Source organism: Falco peregrinus, chromosome 5 (assembly GCF_023634155.1).
Source record: "Falco peregrinus isolate bFalPer1 chromosome 5, bFalPer1.pri, whole genome shotgun sequence".
Lineage (NCBI taxonomy): Eukaryota > Metazoa > Chordata > Aves > Falconiformes > Falconidae > Falco > Falco peregrinus.
Window position 1 is genome coordinate 84653168 of NC_073725.1, and position 22132 is coordinate 84675299.

At 40.8% G+C, this 22132-nt stretch overlaps 1 protein-coding gene across 1 annotated transcript in view; it reads right to left on the reverse strand.

Moving 5' to 3' along the window:
- MAD1L1 (mitotic arrest deficient 1 like 1) overlaps nucleotides 1-22132 on the reverse strand; it is a 380536-nt gene that overhangs the window by 258996 nt on the left and 99408 nt on the right. Inside the window, exon 11 of the mRNA XM_055805552.1 lies at nucleotides 5711-5855. Coding sequence (XP_055661527.1) covers nucleotides 5711-5855 — 145 coding nt within the window. The remainder of the gene's footprint in view (nucleotides 1-5710; nucleotides 5856-22132) is intronic.

Below are 22132 nucleotides of genomic sequence, written 5' to 3' on the forward strand. Positions count from 1 at the left end.
AGATATTTTTCATAAAAGCATCTACCCCATCTCTGATCTACCTTAGTTAGTCTTCATCCTTTAAAAAAGGCGCCCTACAAGAACAGTCTGGGAATTAAAATTTATGATGTTAGTGGATATTAAAGTTACAATTCAGCAGAGACCTGTTCAAACCCCCTGTACTCCACAGGCAGCAGCTACCTCTTTCTCTCTGTCCCACAGCTGTTAATGATCTTCTCTCTTCCCTTGCTATCATACCCCTCCACCCACAACTACCAATCACCTTTTCTCTGAAATGATTTAACTGATTAATATAATTCAGTTGAAATTAAAGGGAACTGTCCTCAATCTAAAAAGTTGTTGAGTCTCTTTCAAACACAGAGTGCCTTGGCTCCTCTCTTCCCAAGCACGCAGGATGATCGAGCAAGTCCTGTCTCACGCAACAAAACCTGCCTTGCTGAATTACAGAAGAGGCAGCAGTAGAATTGCTTTAAAATGTATTTATTTGCAGGCATAAAAACAAGTTAACTTCCATGGGTTTATAAAAACCTATGATGGGGAGCCACGGTGAGATGAGGGAGAGGACTGGCAAGGGCCAGGCTGACAGCAGTTAACAATCACACATAGCGTGGCAGCACAGCTGGTGATGCGTAAGTAAATGATATACATGCAGTCGAAGTGGCTTGAAGGAAGGAAGAAGCATCATATTGTAACAGCCAGGGAGAAGCATTCAGACTACTCGTAACACAAACAAGCAGCTCAGTTCTGCCCAGGAGCTGTCCATACTACCTGGACACTGAGCACAGGGTATGATATCCAAAAGAAGGTCTGTGGCAAGGCATCTGTTTGCCAGAGTGGGTGGTTTTATTGCTACCAAGTGCAATATTTAAAGCTAATTTTTCACATATCCCTGGAAAAATGTTAATTCACCTTCTTTGCTGAACGCCCAGAACTTTAAGATCCTTCCCTGTGCTTTAAAATCATCTGCCTCCCAAGCAAAAAATGTAAGACCCAATATGACAGAGAAACCATCAGCATTATTTTAAATCTTTACTGATTACAAAACAAAGCAGATGGCAAATCAAGTCACGAACTCTGCATCTGCCATGCTTAATGAACAGTTTAATTACCTAGTCCCATTTCTGATGCATCTCTGCCATTCTCAGCTCTGGGAGTCACTTAGATACTTCGCACTGACTCTTGCAAAGATACCTCAAGGAACATGGGGTATGAACAGTCCGCTGGAGTTGGTTAATCAATACTTGTTTAATCTCCAACTTTTATGGTGATGGCCTAAATTATGTCGCAATAGAAACAGATTTCCTATCAGATCACATGATCTGGTTGAAAGCTTAGAAAACAAAAGGGAATTTTTCAGCTTCTTCTCCAGGCAGTGGAGTACCCAAAGGCAGACAAATGCACAGACAGAAAATAAACACAGCAAAACAACAACATCCGGTACAATCAGATAAACTCATCTGCTGCATTATGCCTTACACAAGAGCAAGGGATGCAATCAGGACAGCCTACATTCACAAAGTCTACAATTTGAGAAGCAAACTGGACTCATTTGGAAGAAGTCACAAGAAGTAACCAAAACTGGGCTTCACATTTTGAGTTTTGGTGTATGCAAACAGGCAAGGATTCCCACGAAGGATCATACACTGGCTGCAAAAAAAGCAGGAAATTTTGTCTCTGGTCAGATTTGCTGCACACGTTACAGGCTGCTCCTACCCACCCTGCAGCTTCATGCAGGTAGATCCAACCAGCTTGGACACAAAAGAAATAACTGTTTTAAGGAGTCACTAAACTGCATGTGTGCAGGAGAAGAGCCTGGCAGGTCTAAACCCTAACAGCAAGCTAAGTAAGGAATACAGGTAAGGGCTGACTGCAACCAGATAAAAATCACACAAGGAGAGGAGGAGGTGACAAGCCTAAAAAGATCCATGCAAGCCAGTTGTTGGCCCTCCACATCAGAAGGCTTTGGGAACCCTCCAGTGTGCCTTTATTGCTTTTGTCTAACCACACTCCTGCTGCACAAAGTCCGTACCTTCTGAAAGCTGCCCTCCCGAAACAAAAAGACCAGAGCTTGCTTTCCATTAAATACTGACTCAATCAGCTGCTTGCACTCAGATAAGGATTTTCAGAAAGGGTTTTACATTTCAGAAGACCTACATGTCATAAAATTTCCCAAGAGATTCAGATTTTAGCCATTTGGTAGCAGAATTGACTGTTTCTAATAAGCCTACTTCATAAACAAAGAGCAGAGGTTGTGTGCGAAGCTCTCAGAAAAAGAGAAATACTCACAAGCTTAAGGACAGCATAAAAGTCAAACACAAAACTGTGTAGGTAAACATGGCATTCAAAGCCAATACAACAGTAAATCAAAAAGGAAAAAGGGCAGAGGTGGACTAGGTCTTTGCCCAGCACTTCAGATTATGTCCCACTACAGCTGTATCGGAATTACCTCAGGTAATATAGCAAAGATTAAAGATTACCCTAAAACTCTGAGCAAGCCAAAGCAAAAAGACAGCACAACAGACAGGAAATCCAGTCAAGTGGATTTCTGTAAGAGTGAGTGAATACAAATCTTCAAACATCAAATTCTTTTGCATCACCTTCAGTGAACAGACTGACGGTCCAGGAGATACCTTCAAGCCGTCAATGTCTGCAAACCTCTAGGGCATACAAATCTAGTCTTATGTTCCACTGAAAAAATGTAGATTAGAAAACTTAAATACTGCCCCGAGATTTACAAGGACATACGGGAGAAAGTAATGAACTAACATGTTCTAAACAGCAGCTTGTCAACAGGAATAACCAGGATGCAGCTCCCGTGCCAGCCCCCTGTCACTGTCAGAGGTGGAATCAGCTGGGCTGGACTACTGCAGTAGTGCACCACAGACAGGACAAGGCTGCTCTTCAAGCCAGAGAAGAGAGATTTGTAGTGACTCACAGAAGAATCCTAGACTGATAACTGTGCCAATTCCAAATGGTAAACCAAGTGGAAAAGCCCACGTAAGGTCAAGAAAGCCCAAAAGAAGCAAATGAGGCAAGGAAGCAAGCCACGGATGGAGAAGTTAAACGCACTGAAATGGAAAGATGAGAGCAACCAAGAAAGACAGAGAATGTAGTGAGGAGAAAATGAACAAGACTGAACAAGTGAGACAAGCAATCTGTGAAAGCCAAAAAGTATTGCTTGAATCTTGAGGAAAAAAAATGCAACAGTCATAAAAGTAAGCTGAGAAGGAATCGGATTGGCCTAGCAAGTATGAGAGTAGGTTTACAACTAAAATATTTGGTACTGCTGTTATCAAATGAAGAACAGCTTATTGTTTTCTATTGATCTTTTAAAACACATTCAAGGCCTGAGACTTCCAGGTTACAATTTGAGCTCAAAGAAAGAATAGCTGTTACTGCATTAAACTTGCACTGTTGAACACGTCTGATGCCTTTCAATCCTTATTTGCACAGCATACAGGAACAGATTCACTGCCCTACTAGAGGGTCAAATATACACAAATGCAAAAAATCACACTATCAAAAGCAATAGCAATTCAATCTTATATATAATAGTCTCCCCTAAATTAGATTTTCACAGTCCTATTTAACAAGACAAAGATTCAATAGAGAGAGCTCATCTTTTCCATTCTCAAATTACATAGAAGCACACTGTACTACTGATGCCATTAATTAGATGATTAAATACCATTCTAGGTGATATGCTTTCAATGTAAAATAATTATTTTTGACAGGCAATATATTTGCTCAATCTCATTTTAAATCACAATATCATACTTTTTTAATTAAATGAAATTCCTTCTTCTGATTTTGCATAAAAAGAGCAACCAGCAGGAAAACAGTGCTAAGGATAGATTGCCCAAGTACCACAATGCAGGTACTTCTTCACAAAGGACCCCGGGCATTCTGTGGATGGACTAGATGGTCTGTAAAGGTCCCTTCCAACACAAACCACTCTATGATTCCATGAATATAAATTTTCAGAGACAACAGAGTCTTTATTCCTTTAAAAACGGTCAGTTGAGGAATCACTGAACACATGAAAACCTTCCACTGTCAAAACACGTTTATTTGCCATGGGCTGACAAAGGACATTTCCAACTTCTCCTCTACTCGTCTTCTGGGAGAGGACAGCAAACAAATCTTTCCATATAAATTAGGTTATAATTCATTACATGATAAAATACTGTTGACTTTTTGTCCAGTACTTAAAGTAATAATATTTTTGTATTCTATGATAAAACTTATTTCTGCTGAGGACTGGAAATAAGTTAACAAAGGGAATATTTTAGTAAACATCTGAGAAACTTCCTTCAGGGCTGAGCAATGCTAGACAGCTAAGAGGTTGCAAATGAAGGAATTGAATTGGGTTCAGTGTCCACCTGTGTAATATCCAGCCATGCCAGCACCAAACTAGAACACTACAGAGGGCTGTCTGCTGCTGGGGGTATTAGAAACACGAAGGAGAAGAGATGCCTTTTCTGTTGCCATGACAGAAACATGGAAAGTTTGGTCCATCCACCGATTGCCTACCTCAGTGTGAAGCAGAAAGAACTGCTGTCATTTTTCTCTTCTCACTTATATGACTCTCCATGGCATCAGATTCTGCAGCCAGATCTGATAGAATATCCTCTTGTAAAGTGGTTGCTTCATGCTTCAAGAAGCTCTGCTTTCCGCACCATATATCACAGTTTCTTTGGCTCAACAATGACACGGAATTACACAGTATTGCAGAATTGGGTGCAACACAATTAAAATCAATCCAAATGCTTTAGTTGATGCTGAAAATTAAAGCTTAAAGCACAAGCAACACAACACCTCCTTTCCCCCTTGCTCAGTCACTCCCATACCAGCACCTTTCCTCCCCATACATTGATGTGCCTGTCTCCCTCTCACATGCTCTGACTACTTGAGCCTGACCTTACGTACACACATAAGCTTACTTACATGAGCAGCTTTATAACACCAGGGAGACTGCTCAGATGAGTGAAGTTTTCTAAGGAGTATTCTTGAAAAGTGAAGTAACTACCATTCTGACTATAGAGAATTATTATTCCCTCTGGGGGAAGACTGCTCTCAGGATTTAATATAAAGTTTTCAGCGCTCTACAGACTTCAAAATTATTGTATAGATTTCATCACGAGAGCATACCTGATGTAGGATAATGCAGACTTCTTTGATATATCCTATAGAAAGGATCTTAAAACGTATTTTCAATTTACTGGTCTAGTGCCTACCATTACATTCAAACAGACTTTCAGCAGAAGAGGAAGGCAAACCTCTTACTCTCTGTAAATTGTTTTTCCACAGGAACAGTTGACAAGGTGCCGTCATTTCATTCTCTTTAGGAAAGCAGGTGATTCACCCAAAGCCATTATAAATTCCCTTCAGTGGCTCAAAACACTCTAGTGACAACATGATTCAATTCTCTGCCCTCACACAAATGCCAAGCCTGAGACAAAGTCATGTATTGCCAATGCAGCATGAGCCCAGATGGGGGGAACGCTAACAAAGCCTTAGGATGTACTACTGCTTTTATTCTAATACAGTTCTAACGACATTTCACGTCTTATGTAGCACCCAGTACACAAAGACCCCATAGTAACTTTGTAGTACCAGTTATGGAGGTGAACAAAGAAGAAAGCAAGGACTGCACCTACAGGAAAGAAATAAGGGCACATGCTTTTCCAAGCACTATCTAGAAACTCACCTTGGTGAGCAGCAACACACGTTTCTGCAGCCGTCTGACCAGTGCTTCATGCTGCTCACGTTTCTTCTTCTCATCCAAGAGTTGGCTCTGAATTCGTAGTATTTCCTCCTGTAGCTGCTGCCGGGCCTTCTCTAGTGTTCGGGCACTAAGAAAGATAATACAGACTGGTGAAATCTTGACCACTGCCTCTTAGTCAGAGAGATCAGAAAAAATGGGCAGAGAAGCATCACCACGATACCTGGACATTGGGGCTGGTGTCATTTCATTTTACGGCTGCACCGCTGCAAACAGAATAGCTGCAGTCTCATTACCAGCAGTTCTCAGAAAAAGATAGGAGAGAAGAACCACCCCCAGTAACAGCCTTCTTGTTCAGCATGAGGCAATTACTGGAACCCCACATATACAAAGCATTTAAATAATTGCATATCTATTTCAAAATCAACCAATCTGCCCTTCAGAAGATGCCTCATTTTCAACAAACGATTCACAGTCTTGGGTTCTACTGTATCTTTTCACCTTTTTCTAAAAAAGTAGAAGCAAAACTGAGGTTTAATATGATCTGCTTTGACAGATAATACCCAGCAAGTAATTACAGCCACCACCTGGACATTGCTCTTGCCAGCTACCTATATTGGAAGAGAAATGTCTTCTGAGGCCAGGTGATTAGCACTTCTTTTGCAATGTGGACATGATTCTCAATTCAGCCAGAATAGCCTGGTCCCTCTTCTCAGCTCTCTGCAGCATGACACGGTAATGCACAATTATTATCCATGTATTCCTGGAGATATTCTTCATGCATGCCCTTCAGACACTCAGTGTGCTGCTGGGACACTAATGGGAAGCTGTTCCAAGGCACACATAAAGCAGCTCATCACAGATCAAGTATGCTGGCAAAGTACTTGATCAATAACAAAGTAAGAATGAAATTATTCTTGTGATTATTGAGAGTCGGCTCATAATTTAAGCATGTCAAGTTTATCCAAGACTTCACTAACTTTAGGTATTTAAAGAGTGGGCAGGACATGAAAAAAAGTACTGCACACAAGTCATAAAGCCTCAAGCAAGCTAGAAAGACCGAAACAAACATCTCTAGTTTACTCAGGAACTGATAATCTTTGTTTCTCTGATGACAAAAACAGCATCGGAAAATTTATAAATGCTTCAGAAGGGTACTCTTTATCATTATTATTAAAAGAAAATTAATAAAAAAAAGCTTTTAAATAAAATAGCACTATTGTTAAGGTATTGCTTAGATAGATCCAAAAAGGGAACACTGCCTTAAAAGACACTTGGTATAAATCAAGTACCTCCTGCACTACCATGTCACCAAACCATACTTCTTGGGAAATTTATGTAGGAATTCACCAAAATCCCCAAGCGGCTGTCCCCCTACCTCAAAATCTCCCCCTTGAATTAAAACATGCATTTTAAAACACTGGATGAATTAGAAGCCTGTTTAAAGCTCCAGTTCAATTCTGAACCACTCACAGACCAATTTAATAATCAGGGACTATGGAATAGTCTCTTCATTGTTGTATTCAGGTGGGAAGGTTCATCAAGAGGTCTTCAAATCTGCATTTGAAAATGTATAATTTCATTACCAGGGCACCAATGCTTCCTTGGTTCTGTTTTAATTAATCACTTAAAAAGGGAACCTGCACCCAAGAATAGTATCTATGGTGATGGAACATGAAGAAGCACCAGCCTTGCACTGGATACTCTCTTCCCCATCCTAACCTCAGCAAACATCTCAATTTCAGTCTCATGAGTACTTCATACGAACACTAGCCTTTTTCATACTGAATAATGCAAGAATTCCACAAGAACAAAATAGAGAATCAACTCTTGTTGGATTCTGCAAAATCAATCCATATTAAAAAATTTCCTGGAAGCCAGCATCCTAAGATGACAAACAGCAGGTTGAGTCCTGGCATACTGTGAAATATGGGATAAAATTAAGTGGTATAACCGAAACATCAAATGTCACAAACACATGCCACACAAGAAGTGATTACTTGCAGTGCAAAAAACCCACATCATTCAGAAGTTACAACTGCCAAATTACAAAGATACCCACCACTGCTCTCCAGCCCATCCTTTTGTCGGAGGCTACCCCTTTGCAGCATAGCTAGCAAACTCGAACACGTGCTCACAACGTGCTCACACTGCTGCTCAGCTCACAATACAGCATCCTACACCTTAAACATGCCTTCAGGGGCAATTTAGGCTGACTAATTTCCAGTTGATGGACACAAGTTGGATAAAATCTTAAAACATACATGAAGATTCATCACACCATGCCTCTGAAAATCCTAGGCTTAAAACACTTTCCAGGCACCTTGCACTAAGACTGATTTCTTAAGCTTGTGCTAAGACAGACTTTAGGCCCACGTATACGTGCCAGCCTACCAAGTTTGCAACAGGTCAGCCTCCAGTACACGGCAGAATGGATGGGTGAGACCAAGTAATCTCAGCTACTGTCTTAAAAGTCACTGTAGTTTGTTCAACAATATTGCTTTTTTATGCATAGGGTAAATGTAAGTACAAAAACCTCATCAACTGTGTTATAACAAATTAACTCGTGCCACAGAAACCCTACTGCAAATATTATTTGCCCTATCAAAGAAACTTAGTCCTCATTAGAGTCAGAACAGAACTAAAAATGCAAACATAGGATTAAATACTACAAAAGAGCCAGAATCTTGCATTTGATTATTGCAAACCATTTTGATAGGACAAATTTTTTTTCTTACTCTCATGACATTGTGACCTATTTCTACAAATGCTGAGTGGACTGACGGATTATGATTGAACTGACATTCACAATGAAAAATAAGGTATGTGCTAGGTTTCTGTTCTGGTTTTGGCTGGGATAGGGTTCATTTTCTTCCTAGCAGCTGGTACAGTGCTGTGTTGTGGATTTAGGATGAGAACAATGTTGGTAACACACTGATGTTTTCAGTTGTTGCTAAGTAGTGTTTATACCAAGTCAAGGACTTTTCAGCTTCTCATGCCCTGCCAGTGAGTAGGCTGCGGGGGGACACAAGAAGCTGGGAGGGGACATGGCCAGGACAGCTGACCCAGCCTGGCCAAAGGAACGTTCCATACCATATGACATCATGTTTGGTATATAAACTGGGGGAGAGCTGGCTGGGGGCTGCTGCTCGGCAACTGGCTGGGCGTTGGTTGACGAGTGGTGAGCAACTTCATTGTGCATCACTTGTTTTATATATTCTAATTCTTATATTATTAACATTATTATTATTTTCTTCCTTTTCTGTCCTATTAAACTGTTCTTATCTCAACCCATGAGTTTTCTCACATTTCCAGTTCTCTCCCGTATTCCGCTGTGGGGGTGGAGCAAGCAAGCGGCTGCGTGGTGCTTAGTTGCCAGCTGGGGATAAACCACAAGTTTCCTTCTTGAAATAATGAAAAATATTTGAGATTCACATCTCATGAAGAGGAGACATTCAGGCACATACACACCTCTCAAATTAGGTTGAAATACGACTGTTTTAAAACATGAGAAGAGTTAAGCAAAGAGAGACAAATAGGCCATTTCCTCAGTCATTGCATCGCGTTTGCATCACCTTTTCATATCAGCCTCAGATCAAATGTGATATTAATGTACGTAAAAATTAAATGCCAGATATGTTTATGAAAGCAGAAACAATACTTAAACTCTCTGAACTGACTGTTACCATAGGTTTCCTTGCTATAGGAAGCATGAAATTCAACTTCCTTACAACTCTCCACACCATGCCAAAGTAAATTATCAAGATCCTTTCTTCCTCTCTTAGGAAAGATTGATAATTCTTCCAGAAACTGCACCAAATACAACATAAACTGTCTCTAAGAAAAAATCCAAAAAGCTGGTTATGTTCCTTATTGACAACAAAAGAGGATTTGAAAGTAGATATCCAGTAGCAAACGCCATTGAAGTTAGACATGTGCACTCTTCTTCCACACTGATGACACCTATGACTTTTCAAAAGTAATTGCTTGCTCAAAACAAGCATTAAAAAAAAATAATGAAATAGGCAGGCACAAAGTTCAACATAAGCTTGAAGAACTGGCATTTTTTTAAAATCTTTGCAAGTTCAAAGTAAACCTTTTACGCCTTGAAGAGAAAAAGTCATTTCTGTTTATCAGCCTATTAATGTTTCTTGTTCCACATCCCAGTGGATGAGATGCCAACATCTTTCTGTTCTAAGCTGTTGAGACTCCTCATATTTTGCTCTTCTCTTCTGTAATCCACTTCAGTGTAATCTTAATGATGAAACTTCATTTTCCAGAATGTTCTTTTTAAGACTGAGAACAATGATGGCAGAAAGTGAATACTGAAGCTGTAAGATACATTTTAATAATCCCCTTCAGAAAATTACAAAAGCAGCTGACAGCTCCCCACCCCCAATGATCCATAAAACATTATTTTAATCATTTCATCCTTTCAGTAGCCAAGTAACCACCTCAGAGAGATTAAAAAAGTAACAGGGAAAGCAAACAGGATTCCAGAATCAGTCTGTATATCAACCTGAGAGGAAAACACAAAGTCCACAGTGGCACAGAGACAATTAGAAGATCAACACTGTCTGGGTCATGTTGCAACTCTGGAAAAGATGACACACTTACACATACCAGGGCCAACTGTCAGAAACAAGGATCACATCAAAGAGAAAGCACCGAAAACCAAAGAGTGTGGATGGGAAGAACATTGAAGAGGCACAGAGGGAAAACACGATGACAGTGCTATTGCACAAACATAACAGAAAAAAGAAACATGCTGCAACTATCAAATGTCTTCATGTCAGAGTCCAAAATAAAAAGGTTAGCACACAAGCTAATGAGGCAAAAAGGAGCGAGGGAAATTGTTTTGCAGCAAGACGTTTGGATGAAGAAAAGCACACCCATTCCTGAGGCTTGACAACTTGCAGCCTTCTCAACGTATCCACACATTTATAGACAGTACACACAGGCATAAACCATGCTGTAGACTGATAAACAGAGAGCTTGAACAAAAATGTTGGTTTTCATTCTGGTTCGTCTCCCCCAGGTTTTATAAGCCCAAATGGAGGCATAAGTAGCAACAGGGCAACTCCAGCATGTGTTCATACTGTCTGGTGGGTTAGCCAACAGAACATCCCTGCCTGTGCCTTCCCTCAAGGCTCCTCCCAATCTCTACTTTCTGGCACAGCCTTCCCCCCACCCATCCTCTGCCTAACCTGCCTCCACAGGAACCACCATCTGGGATGGGAATTCAAAAGAAGAAACAGAAGGGAGATCATGAGGACAAAAATAGCCTGACTTAAAAAGGGACAGGGCACAGGAAAGAAAAGGTGGGCCTTAGTAAAATGAGAATTTCCACCTTATGTTAAAAAGGAAAAAAAAAAAAAGATCCATTATAAAATGCCGCTGAAAAGATGGATGAGGGCTCTAAGAACACTGCTGCAGAATGGAGCTGCCTCAACTAATAAATTTCAGGCAGGTAAACTAGAAAAGCAAACATCAGGAACGAGATTATTTTAGTGCTACAAGTATTTCCACTCAAAAGCTAAAGGTTTGAGTGCTAACTTTTATTCGAATAAGATTGTTTGGCACCTTATTCTGCTTCCTTTCTTCTTCACATGCAAAATTGCAAACATACTGAAGCAGCAGCATCTATTCCTGCTCTGGAACACTGTGCTGCTACTGCGACGCACACAAGTGGGAACTGTGGAGGCCAACGCTTCCCTGTTATCTGTTATTTGCCTACTACATTCAGAAGGAGCAACAATACAAAATATTAACATCTTTAGTGGAAGTTATTACATGGGCTGTATTTTATTTAAAGCTTTAACTGTGCCGTGTAGAGAGGCATATGAAATACTGCTACAGAAAATTCTACACAAAACAGTCTACTGAGAGTCAGTAGGAAAACAAGCTTTTTTTGTTGCTATTTATTTCTCCCAAGTCTTCAGGAAACATCTGCAAACTTTGCCTTGGTTCACGCTTCGTATTTTCTCAAAGACCTTTTATGTAACTCACCATTACCATGCTTCCATAAATCACAGATCATTCAAAAATAAGCAGTTCATACATCACGTTGCTGTTGTACATCCAAGGAAGACTTGAAGCACACTGAGTTTATAATGAGGGAAAACATAAAGAGAATTATTTTGCTAGTGTGGACAGGTGAAATGGGTAAGCAGCAGACAGATGTTTGGAGATTTATTGGTACACTGACAATATGTTTTATCATTGAGACAGTATTTAATTTTACTCCCCAACCAGCAGTATACATAACAGGCTGAGAAATGCAGTTCCTTCAAAGTGAACACTTACAGACCAGGAATAAATTTTATATTCTAGCCCCGGTACAGTAGCCACAACTGACTGGCAGGAGTTAGGATTTACTAAAAGAAATTCACATCAGGCACTTTCTGCTTCCTTTCACTACGAGGTCAACACGCTTGCTGCAACACACATGGCTTTGCTGACCACAAGAAGCCACAGGAACCAAAACCAGGAGCATTGCCAAAATACAAAGCCCAGCACAGCTCTATCTGAACGGATACTTAATCAGCCACTCAACATGAGATTTACTGTCATGCTATTAAATATGCTTTCCACACTCACCATCAAGATGACAATAAAAGCAGTGTCTTAATAAATGAGAGACTTCTGGGGTCTGGTTTGGTTTTAAGTTGAAACATGAATAATTTGTCAAATACATCCCTCACTGAATTCTGGAATGTAAAGTATTTCAAGAGTGAGATAACTACAGGCACAAACATCCTTTTTCTAAGCCTCCAAACCTAAAGTGTTCATAAGGCCAAAGCTTCTATTAAAGGCATTTATTTGGTGAACAAAACTTCTGCTAGTATTTAAAAACCACTGAACCCACACTGTTTGTTGCATGCTTATTAACTTGAAAATGCTGCCGTCTTCAGTATAACTGGCTACAGGAGAAATCAAGCTGATAGTTGAATACACAAAGTGATTTATAATAGCTTATGTAGACAAATTATTACGGGCTTTTGGTATGTTCAAATGCTCATGGCTCTTGTTCTGAATCAACAACAAGTCAGATGCAGTTGAATCCTGAGCAAACTGATTCCCTTTGCAGTGCTTGGTAAAGAAGCAAGTACTAAATGTTCTTAATAAAATGCAAGCAATTAAGAAGCGGGAGTTAAAAACAACAGTCCTCTAAGATTATTAACACAGCATATAGCCTGCACAGCATGTATCATCTATCTATGTATCATAATTTTGTACATGGCATTTGGCAATTACGGAGGACTGCCTATTTTTAAAGAGCATTCACTGATAAGGATCTTCCACTCCTACTCTTAGATAAGAATAACCCCCGCTAGGTTCTTTCCAACACTGCAGGCAACAGGACCCACACTACGGCAATGCCTTCTGACCACAGATTGATAGACCAAAGGGAGGCAAGATGTTCACTAAATTGTTCAAAATACATCACAATGAGTTGGGAAGATGAACATCTCCGTTCCAATTATTTCAATAAGAGAGCCGTGCTCATTTGGTCCCCTTTGCAGGTCCCAGCTTTTGCTCTGGCAGCATCACTGGCTGGTGAGGAAGGTCAGCCCGTGGGTAATAATGTCAGTAAGGAAACACAGGGAGCTTCAGCACCCAACAATTGGAAATGACTGCTCCCTTCCCCATCACACCCCACACCAGCTCTGAACATTCCGTGCAATGCAAGGGAGCAAAATCCTGAGAAAGGGAACTGTCACAGGAGGCAGGAAAACAAACAAACAAAAAAGCCCAAAAAACCCAACCCCAAGTAAGAATTTTGAAAGAAAACCTTCCTTCCAGCCAGGATCCAAGCATCCTCTCTGCAGCTGGCTTTATTTACATCATCTAATTCAAATTCTAAATGCTTTGAAGTGTTATTACACTTTTTTTTCCTTGAAAACAAAAATGACAACAACTGAAACAAAACTGGGAATGAGAAAGCCCAAAGATTGAAATAATTACTAATCAAAGCAGAGGCCTGTACATGGGATGGTGAAGTCACTGGCCAGCTCTACCCAGTAATTTCTCTTCATGTCGGCTCTGATGAGTTTTATATTTCTAACATTTCATCAATTTGAATCACTAAATTCGATTTGCATTCACAGATAAACAGAGAGGGAATAATAAATACTCTCATCTGACCTTGAAGTGTGACACAGAAAATTGCCCTCCATGATTTCATTTCAATCTGAACCATAATGAATAATGCAGTTGGCCCCATCAGTTACCAATCTATAATCACACTTGTGGGCTGGATGAACTCACGGCTGTGCCTAAATGGGATGAAGAAAGTCAAAACTTCTCACTCTTTTTGTACCGTTTTTTTCTGCTTCTCCCATACTATTGAGGTTAAGCTTCTACTTTGAGGGTGAGATGCCCCAGCAACTCCACTCGCTCCCAACTATTGATTGGGGGTTGCCTCAATGATTTCGATTTGTTGCACAGTCTAAAGTGAGAAGTGAGGTGAAGGCATTGCACAGTTTTCTCATCCCAACTCAGTATTATGTGCATTGCAAAAAAATATCCTGTAAAGGCTATACATTCAATAAATATTCTCCCTCCCAGCAAGCTGTCAAGTCACAGGCCCAACTCTCCGGCACTGATGTGAAGCACAGCAACACAGCACAGACAACTGGTGACATGAACATCACGAGTGACTAAGAATATTTCCAAATTCTGTTACACATTCAAACCAACACTTATCATGAGAGCGGAAAAGTCATCTGGGAATAGGCAGCATGAGAGCTGAGGAGCTGTAAAGAATAAAGGACTGATAAAGAGGAGCAAAAAAAGGAAAATTTGCTTGAAGTAGGGAAAGAAGTGAGTGGGAGAATGGTTGTGCTGAATGAACCTGTCAGCAAACAAATCTGCTGAAATTCTAGGCTCTTGACAGTTAGATAATAGCTTATCTTAATGAAATAAAGAGGGTCAAAGTGTTTAGATGAGAAAAACAAAACATTAAACCCTCCACTGCAATATAGCAAGCGAGTCCTCACAGACTCATGACTCATTACAGCTTCGTGAAGGTTCTGCAGATCTGTTTCAAATGACCTTTTCCAATGAGATCTCATTTCCAACGTGCATTACTGTACTCCACAGTGAAATGAGTATTGTATATTGCTGTTCAGTCACTTTCTTTTTTTAATATCTGAATCTAAGACTACCTGAATAAATCTACAGAAACACAGTTGTCTAAAATATTTCTTGCGGAACAAATCAGTGATGGACCCCCCACCATAACTCTCCCTAAAATTCAAAGCTAGAGCTCAGCATTTCAGCTTCAGGCTTTTGTCAGTGAAAATCCCTCCAGGTTATGTGATGAAAACCTGTCTAGGTTTTCACTGGGGACTCAGAAGAGAATCTGTAACGGATATTTATTGACAACAAATAAACCCAAATAATTAAGCGCTACCCCCTAGCACGTACCCATGGGACACTGATGCAGAAAAAAGTAAACGAATGGCTGAAAAGTCATTTAACTATGACAAGCACTCCGACAGACTGCTGTTCTTAGCTTTTCTTTCTCACAAACACCAATTTAGCTTCATCTCATATCTGCCTCCCACCTGCTTTGACTCAACTTAAGTCAAAGCAGTCTACCATGATCCAAGCCATATTAAGCACAGCATTATAACAGACAAGCTAATGGTTAAATCCAAAATAGGGAAGCATATTAAGCCTGCAAAGGTCTTAAAAATTCCCTGATGAAATAACCTGACCAGTAACCATGATTTTTTCAGGTGTCACCATGCCTTTGGGCATAACAATGTGACATAGTAATGATCTTTCCTACCATGCTCTAATAACAAATCAGGATTCACTGCTAACTGCATCTGTTTTCTGCAGGATCTCTGCCTCATTTACTGCAGAATTTGGAAGATTTAATGAAGCACAGAAATTGCTTAAAGAGAATGGTCTCACACTAAGGCAACTGAAAGACTCCCCAAAAAATGGTTCCAGTTCTTGCCTATGCCAGAGTTCCTAGCTGATACCATGAACTCTTCAAAGGTAGTCCTTAGTGCTCAGTCATTAGGTGGCTCCTTCATGCTCAGCTCATGTGCTGGGCACTGACACTACTGTTTTAAATCAATAGCAGCTACTCATAACATATGAAGCCTTTGGAAATGCTAAGTGTTTTGAAAGAGCAAGTTCTAAACATTCCAGGAATGGAATCCCCAAAATAAGGCTATACTTTCTCCTTGGTTTGCATCTGGTGTAACAGATAAATTGTAATACATTATTGAATTTCTCTATAGAAAAAAAATGCATAGCTACTCATTAAGACAACATAATACCCCATCTCTGCCAAGTGAAACAGAATCCTGCATGGTGTAGGAAACTAGACTAAGGAGGCATCAAGTGACTTTAATTCTCGCATTTCCTACCCTCCAAGAGCTTCACTTTGCAACCCTTACGTAGTCTTCCAGACACCTATTTTTCATAGGGGGAAAATATTACTTTAAAGCGTGCGCACGCGTGTGTGCATGTGTGTGCACGTGCGTGTGTGAGCGCATGTGTGTGTGTGAAGAACTTGTATCTAAGAACAAGAATGAGAAAAAACACCACTTAACTGAAATGCCCCCAAAACATCCAATGTGGGGTAAACTTCATCCTAGTTAAATTAGTTTTCATTCTCATATACATCCATTTGGGGCATGTGTATAAGCAAACACAGATGCACAAAGCAGAGAAGAGCTGGTCTCCAGCCATCTGGTGTCAGATAATGAGACTAAAGAGACTGGGATCTTTCCAAGCTAGACTATCACACCATGACTAGCTGCCATTCCTTTTGCAGTACCTCTGCAGCCCCACTCTCTGTAAACCCAAGAAATACTGTATAACTACACACTCTCACTCTGCCTCTGCTCAGCTGCCCAGACATACTGGCTGAGCAAACTGCTTTCTCAGACGCTGTTTCCAAGCGGTGATGAAAAGGATATGCCCAGATCAGATTTACTGATGTCCTGCTAACCTTATTCCTAAAAATCTTCTGTGGATGTTTTTTTTCCCTGTTACCACCCAGAAATACACAGCACTATTTGTTTCCTCCACTGGACTGTTGACACCATTAGGACTTACCTGCAGGGCACAGCAATCTACTTTGTGTCCCAAATTAGCTCAAAGAACCCTTAAACCACTATAAGGCAAGAGGAATAACACTGTCACTGTGGAAGGAGAGCTGCCAGAACAACTACATTGACAGCCGTTACATCAATTCTTTTGCAGCAATATTTTTAAATGTTTAATAAAACATAGTACTACGTGCTATGCAATCTTTTTGTAATTAATACTTAATACAGAAACCAGTCAGGTGGACATGTAAATAGCCTTTATGCAGCAGTTTCAGGTTTCAAAATCAATAGATGAGCAGAGAGGTCAGATGCTTTACTTTGGAGTGAAGTTGAGATAGGGAAATGAATTTAAACACATGCATTTTGTTTCTGTACCATAAAAGAACAGCTCTGTTCGATGTAATTCGGTTTCAGCCAGTTGGTATCACAAACCATGTTATCAACCAGCTCCACGTGCCAGCACTGAATGTTGGAGGGAAGGGATGGTAGTCCAGTGTGGATTCAGCAGGTACTGTGTGAAGAGTTTCTGCCCTCAGCAGTGGAGCACCATAACTCATCACTGTCGTGGTTTAATCCCTGCCAGCCACTCAGTCCCACACAGCCGCTCGCTCCCTCCCTCCACAGTGGGATGGGGGAAGAGAATCGTAGAGAAAACTTGTGGGCTGAGATAAAGACAGTTTAATAATTGAAATAAAATAATAACAATAATAGTGATGATAAATTCTAATGAAAAGGAGAATAACAAAAAGAGAGAGAAATAAAACCTAAGAAAAACAGTGTCTGCAAATGAAAAACAATTGCTCACCACCAACTGACAGATGCCCAGCCAGTTCCTGAGCAGCCAGCTCTCCCCCAGTTTATATACCGAACATGATGTCATATGGTATGGAACATTCCTTTGGCCAGGCTGGGTCAGCTGTCCTGGCCATGTCCCCTCCCAGCTTCTTGTGTCCCCCCACAGCCTACTCACTGGCAAGTTAACATGAGAAGCTAAAAAGTCCTTGACTTAGCGTAAGCATTACTCAGCAACAGCTAAAACATCAGGGTGTTGACATTACACTCACCCTCAACCCAAAACACAGCACTGTCCCAGCTACTACTTCCGGCTGAAACCAGGACAATCACACAAGTAGTCAAGATTGTTTCCGTGCTGCTTAACTCAGCAGTTTTCCACTGGATTCGAACACAGCCAGAGTCCCTGAACAAGCAGTGAGTGCCCCAGCTGTAGGGTTTGTAACAGCTCGTACCATCGCATCTACATCTGGAGCACCATGCCTGTATCCAGCGGAATGCAGAGCTTACCTCTTCCTTTCCAAGTCAAACATCAGCCCCACTGAAGTCACAGAACACCCACTAATTTCAGGGTACATGAAAGCTCCCTTCGGGTTAATCTTCCTCAGTTTCCTGTGGAATTGCTTATGAAACATTTTGGACACAGTTGATTCAGCATTTGTCTCTCTCTTTCCTGGGATGTGGAAGAAGCACAGCCTTTTTCACCTTTGTGGAAGTCTCTCCATAGCAAAATAAACATGCAGTTACAGGGCTACTTTGTGGGATACCACAATGTAAAGCAATACCAAGTGCGTGTTGGTCCCAGGAAGGGCTGGCATCTGTCAGATCCTCCAGTCACACCAGGATCAGTTCTGCTTCACCTGCTGGCTTCCTAGCTTCCAGCCCACAGTGATTTGGGCATGCATTTCTAACAGAGCAATCATTCTCGCTCCTGTTCAGCCTTTTAATTCTCATTTGACGATAATGGCATAATTTCTCCCCTCTCCACTTAATGGAGAATAATGAAGACCAGCTCTGATAAATCTTTATCACCCAAACTCTCCCTGTCAGATACTACTCTGGCCAGTACTCGATAACCAGGAGGAACTGATTTGATGCAGAAGATAAGGTGTTTAGCTCTGTTATACTCTGCTACAGCAGTCTGAGAAGAACAGAAACAATCGTGAGTCTGCAAAATCATAAGTGGCAGGATGTGAAGAAGGAGCAATTGGTCACTGCCTCTTGGTGGAAGAACTAAAATTAACGGAGGAAAATTCATCATGGGCTATTAAATACAAAAAGGTATCACCTTCAGCTCAAGAAATTCTTAAGCTTCAAACTGAGGAAAATGTAAGCAGTATCACTGTGCATTTGCTCCTGTATTAGACTTGCCCAAAACTTCTGGAAAGGTTCATTGGTTTAGGTTGATCTTTGATCTGATCGCAAATCTGCAGAAAAGGGTTAAAAAAGAGGTTTTGCCTATTTTTAATGCACACCAATAGATCTCATCTAGCTTAAATTTTACATTTTTGTTACATTATCTTATGTGAATATGTTGTCATTTAAGCTCTTTCATACATGAGTCATATTCAATTTCCAAACTATAAATTAGTAGCTGGAAAAAAAAATAATTCTGTTCTCACAGGTGCAGTTTGCCACGTCTTGGCTACAGCAGCAAGTGGTCCAGCTGATCAGTCTCTGTTATCATAATCTTCCCATGAAAAGAAAAAAAAAAAAAAAAAGAAAAAAAGAAGGATTTGAAACCTGCCAAAACCCTCCCAATAGGTAATAGTTAAGGCCATAACTATCCATTATATTTGACCATACTTGTGTTCAGGTTTTCTCAGTGTTTGGAATGGAAAGGGCATTTCCACAGAGGACTGCTTCATTCCCCTAGCACTACGTTCCATGCCAAATGCCACCACACAACACAGCTCCAACTAGATCATGACTTTGGTATCCAAAAGGTGCAGCCTTTGCAGAGGACAGTGAAAAAAGAACATGCACCAAAGAGGAGATAAAAAGTGCCTGCAGATCACAGGCATCCCACAGATGTACATAAAGATAAGGTTGAGGTGCATCATCTGCGCTGTTCAATGGATATAAAAAGCTGTGACTGGAGCAGCTGATGTTACAGACCAGAACCACCAGCCTGAGCCTCACCTTGCCCTGCCTTGCCAGCCACAGCTCTTCACAGCACCTGACTTCATGCACTCCTGTTTGAATGCGAATAGGACTTAAAAGGACTGTGAACCAACTTCTTGTGCAAGAAGAGACCTGTTTATGATCTTCTGTCTGGTCAACAGATACACAATATTCATTTTCAGCAACCTCAGGTGACAATAACAAGTAGGACTACTAAAGAAAAATTTCATAGACCCAAATTTTCCGAAGAGCTGCTGTCTTAACTATGTATCTAGAGAAACCAAACATGAACTACATTAAAATCCAAAGGGCATAAAAAAATGATAGCACGTGTGATTTCACACCAAGTGGCCACCTGCATGTAGAGAAAAACAGAAAATTATTCTTATTTTAAAGCCATTTGGAAATGCAGCCCTTAATACATTATCACCACCATTTTCCACAACATGATGGGCAGGCAGAGCATTCCTACATTGAGGATTCATAGCTGTACCAGCCAAACCAAGAAGGTGAAGAACATACAACTGGAAAAAGCAGAGACAGTTGGCAGGGCTGATTTAGCTATCACTTTAAAAAACAGTTCCTACTATGGGGCCTTTTTTTTTTCTTTTGGAAAGCAAAGAAAGGAAAATAATGCTGCTGGTGTGTATATTTTTGCAAACTCCTTTACAAAGGAAAGAAGACATTTTTAGGCTGAAAACCTTCAATGAGAGCTTATATGTGCCAACAAAACAAATACACAAGGAAAAAGTTGCCAAGACCATAGCTAAAAACCCAACACAATAAATGGGATGCACAGCTCGCTCTCTTTGGAGCTACCCAACAATTAGCAGTGCTGGTCCCTCCGTAGCCTGCATCTCCCACATTCAATATAGGCACTTTGGCAGCCAATACATAGTCTATGCTCAGCATGGCCTTCGATTGCCACCTGTCTTCCATTATCATCTCCCCTGCTGCGTCCATTGTGCTTGATTAATAAAGCCCATTCTTCCTGTTTATTTCCTTATCGATCCACTGTCTCCTGCATGGGGAAAGGCATCAATGCAGTTAAGGGCAAGCACCTGCTTGGAGACTTCACCCTTCAGCTGCTTTCTGAAAGTGCATTTTATTCTCACTGGATAATAAGATTCTGTGGTTAAAGGAGCTTTTAGGTATTGGCATTGTCATAAAATGTTCCTTGTGTCCTACTTCACTGGCCCTGACAAACTCTCTGCTTGCTGTCAGTGGACTAATGAGAAAAGAAGCACTTCTAAAGAGCTTTGGGTACTTTTGCATTGCAAAGTGAAAAGGAGAAAGTGAGATATTTCAGTAATGTTCCATTTCAGTCCAAAGCCCCATAAAGAGGAAAGAAAAAAGGGAATGTTTCTGCACAATCACTGTATCAACCAAGCAGCTCACTGATTAATCTCTCCTTCCTCTGCATTCACTGGCTTGGGGGCTTGGAAAGTTGACACTTGACTTGAAAAATGCCAACTCTAAGCAGTTTATTTCCTCTTGAACTTTAAGAGCTGACTGAGACAGAAACGACCTTTAAAAAGGCAGGGTTAGTTCTTGTATGAATTGATAGAAGGATTCTTTGCTTACACAGCACAGCAAGGTACTGAGCAAATCTCCTATGCAAACACCCCTTTCTCACCAGAGGCCAGAAGAACACTCTGTTCCATCAGCCACAAGACTGGAGAACCTGGGACCTGGTGACCTACCTTGTCTACATCAAGAGGGGAAGACCACATTACAGCCATAAACCGCTGACCTTATATATACACAGGACAGACACTACACCAATATTCATAACCTCGAGACACCTGATCTTCCATCACAGCGAAGCAGTGCAGGCACATTTAAAATTAAGGACACCCAATAACTTGTACTTAAATCACATCGCCAGCCCAGACCATGGAACAGCCAAGCAGACGCCTGCTGCCAGTGTGACACGGCAAGATAGCAGGACTCCTATTTCGGGACATCTAGCTGGTTGTTATGACTTTGCTTATACCAATCTCTGCTGAAGCTGCTAAAAAAGAAACTAATCACTACATGGCTCATTACTGGTCTTCAATGAAAGGCAGTTTGAAAATGCAAATCAATATGCAACAATAATTACTAATAATACTTGCTGCCACACTAGTAGCCAGAAACGTAACTGGGCAGAATATTCTTGTCTGAGGTCCACCACATAATTAATACCACCAGATGTACAAAGAAAGGATATGGAAGGATTTTGTGGCAGAAGAGGATAACCTATGAGTTTTGATAGAGGAAATTCACAAAGCAAATATCTGGGATGCTAATGGGTATGGGAATACACTGGCAACAATTAAGTTTAGTTTGCCTGTGTGCTAATAATGACACTTAGTTGAACATCATTTGAAGATACAAAGCACCCTGCTGACAAGAAGGCCTGTGCCTAAAC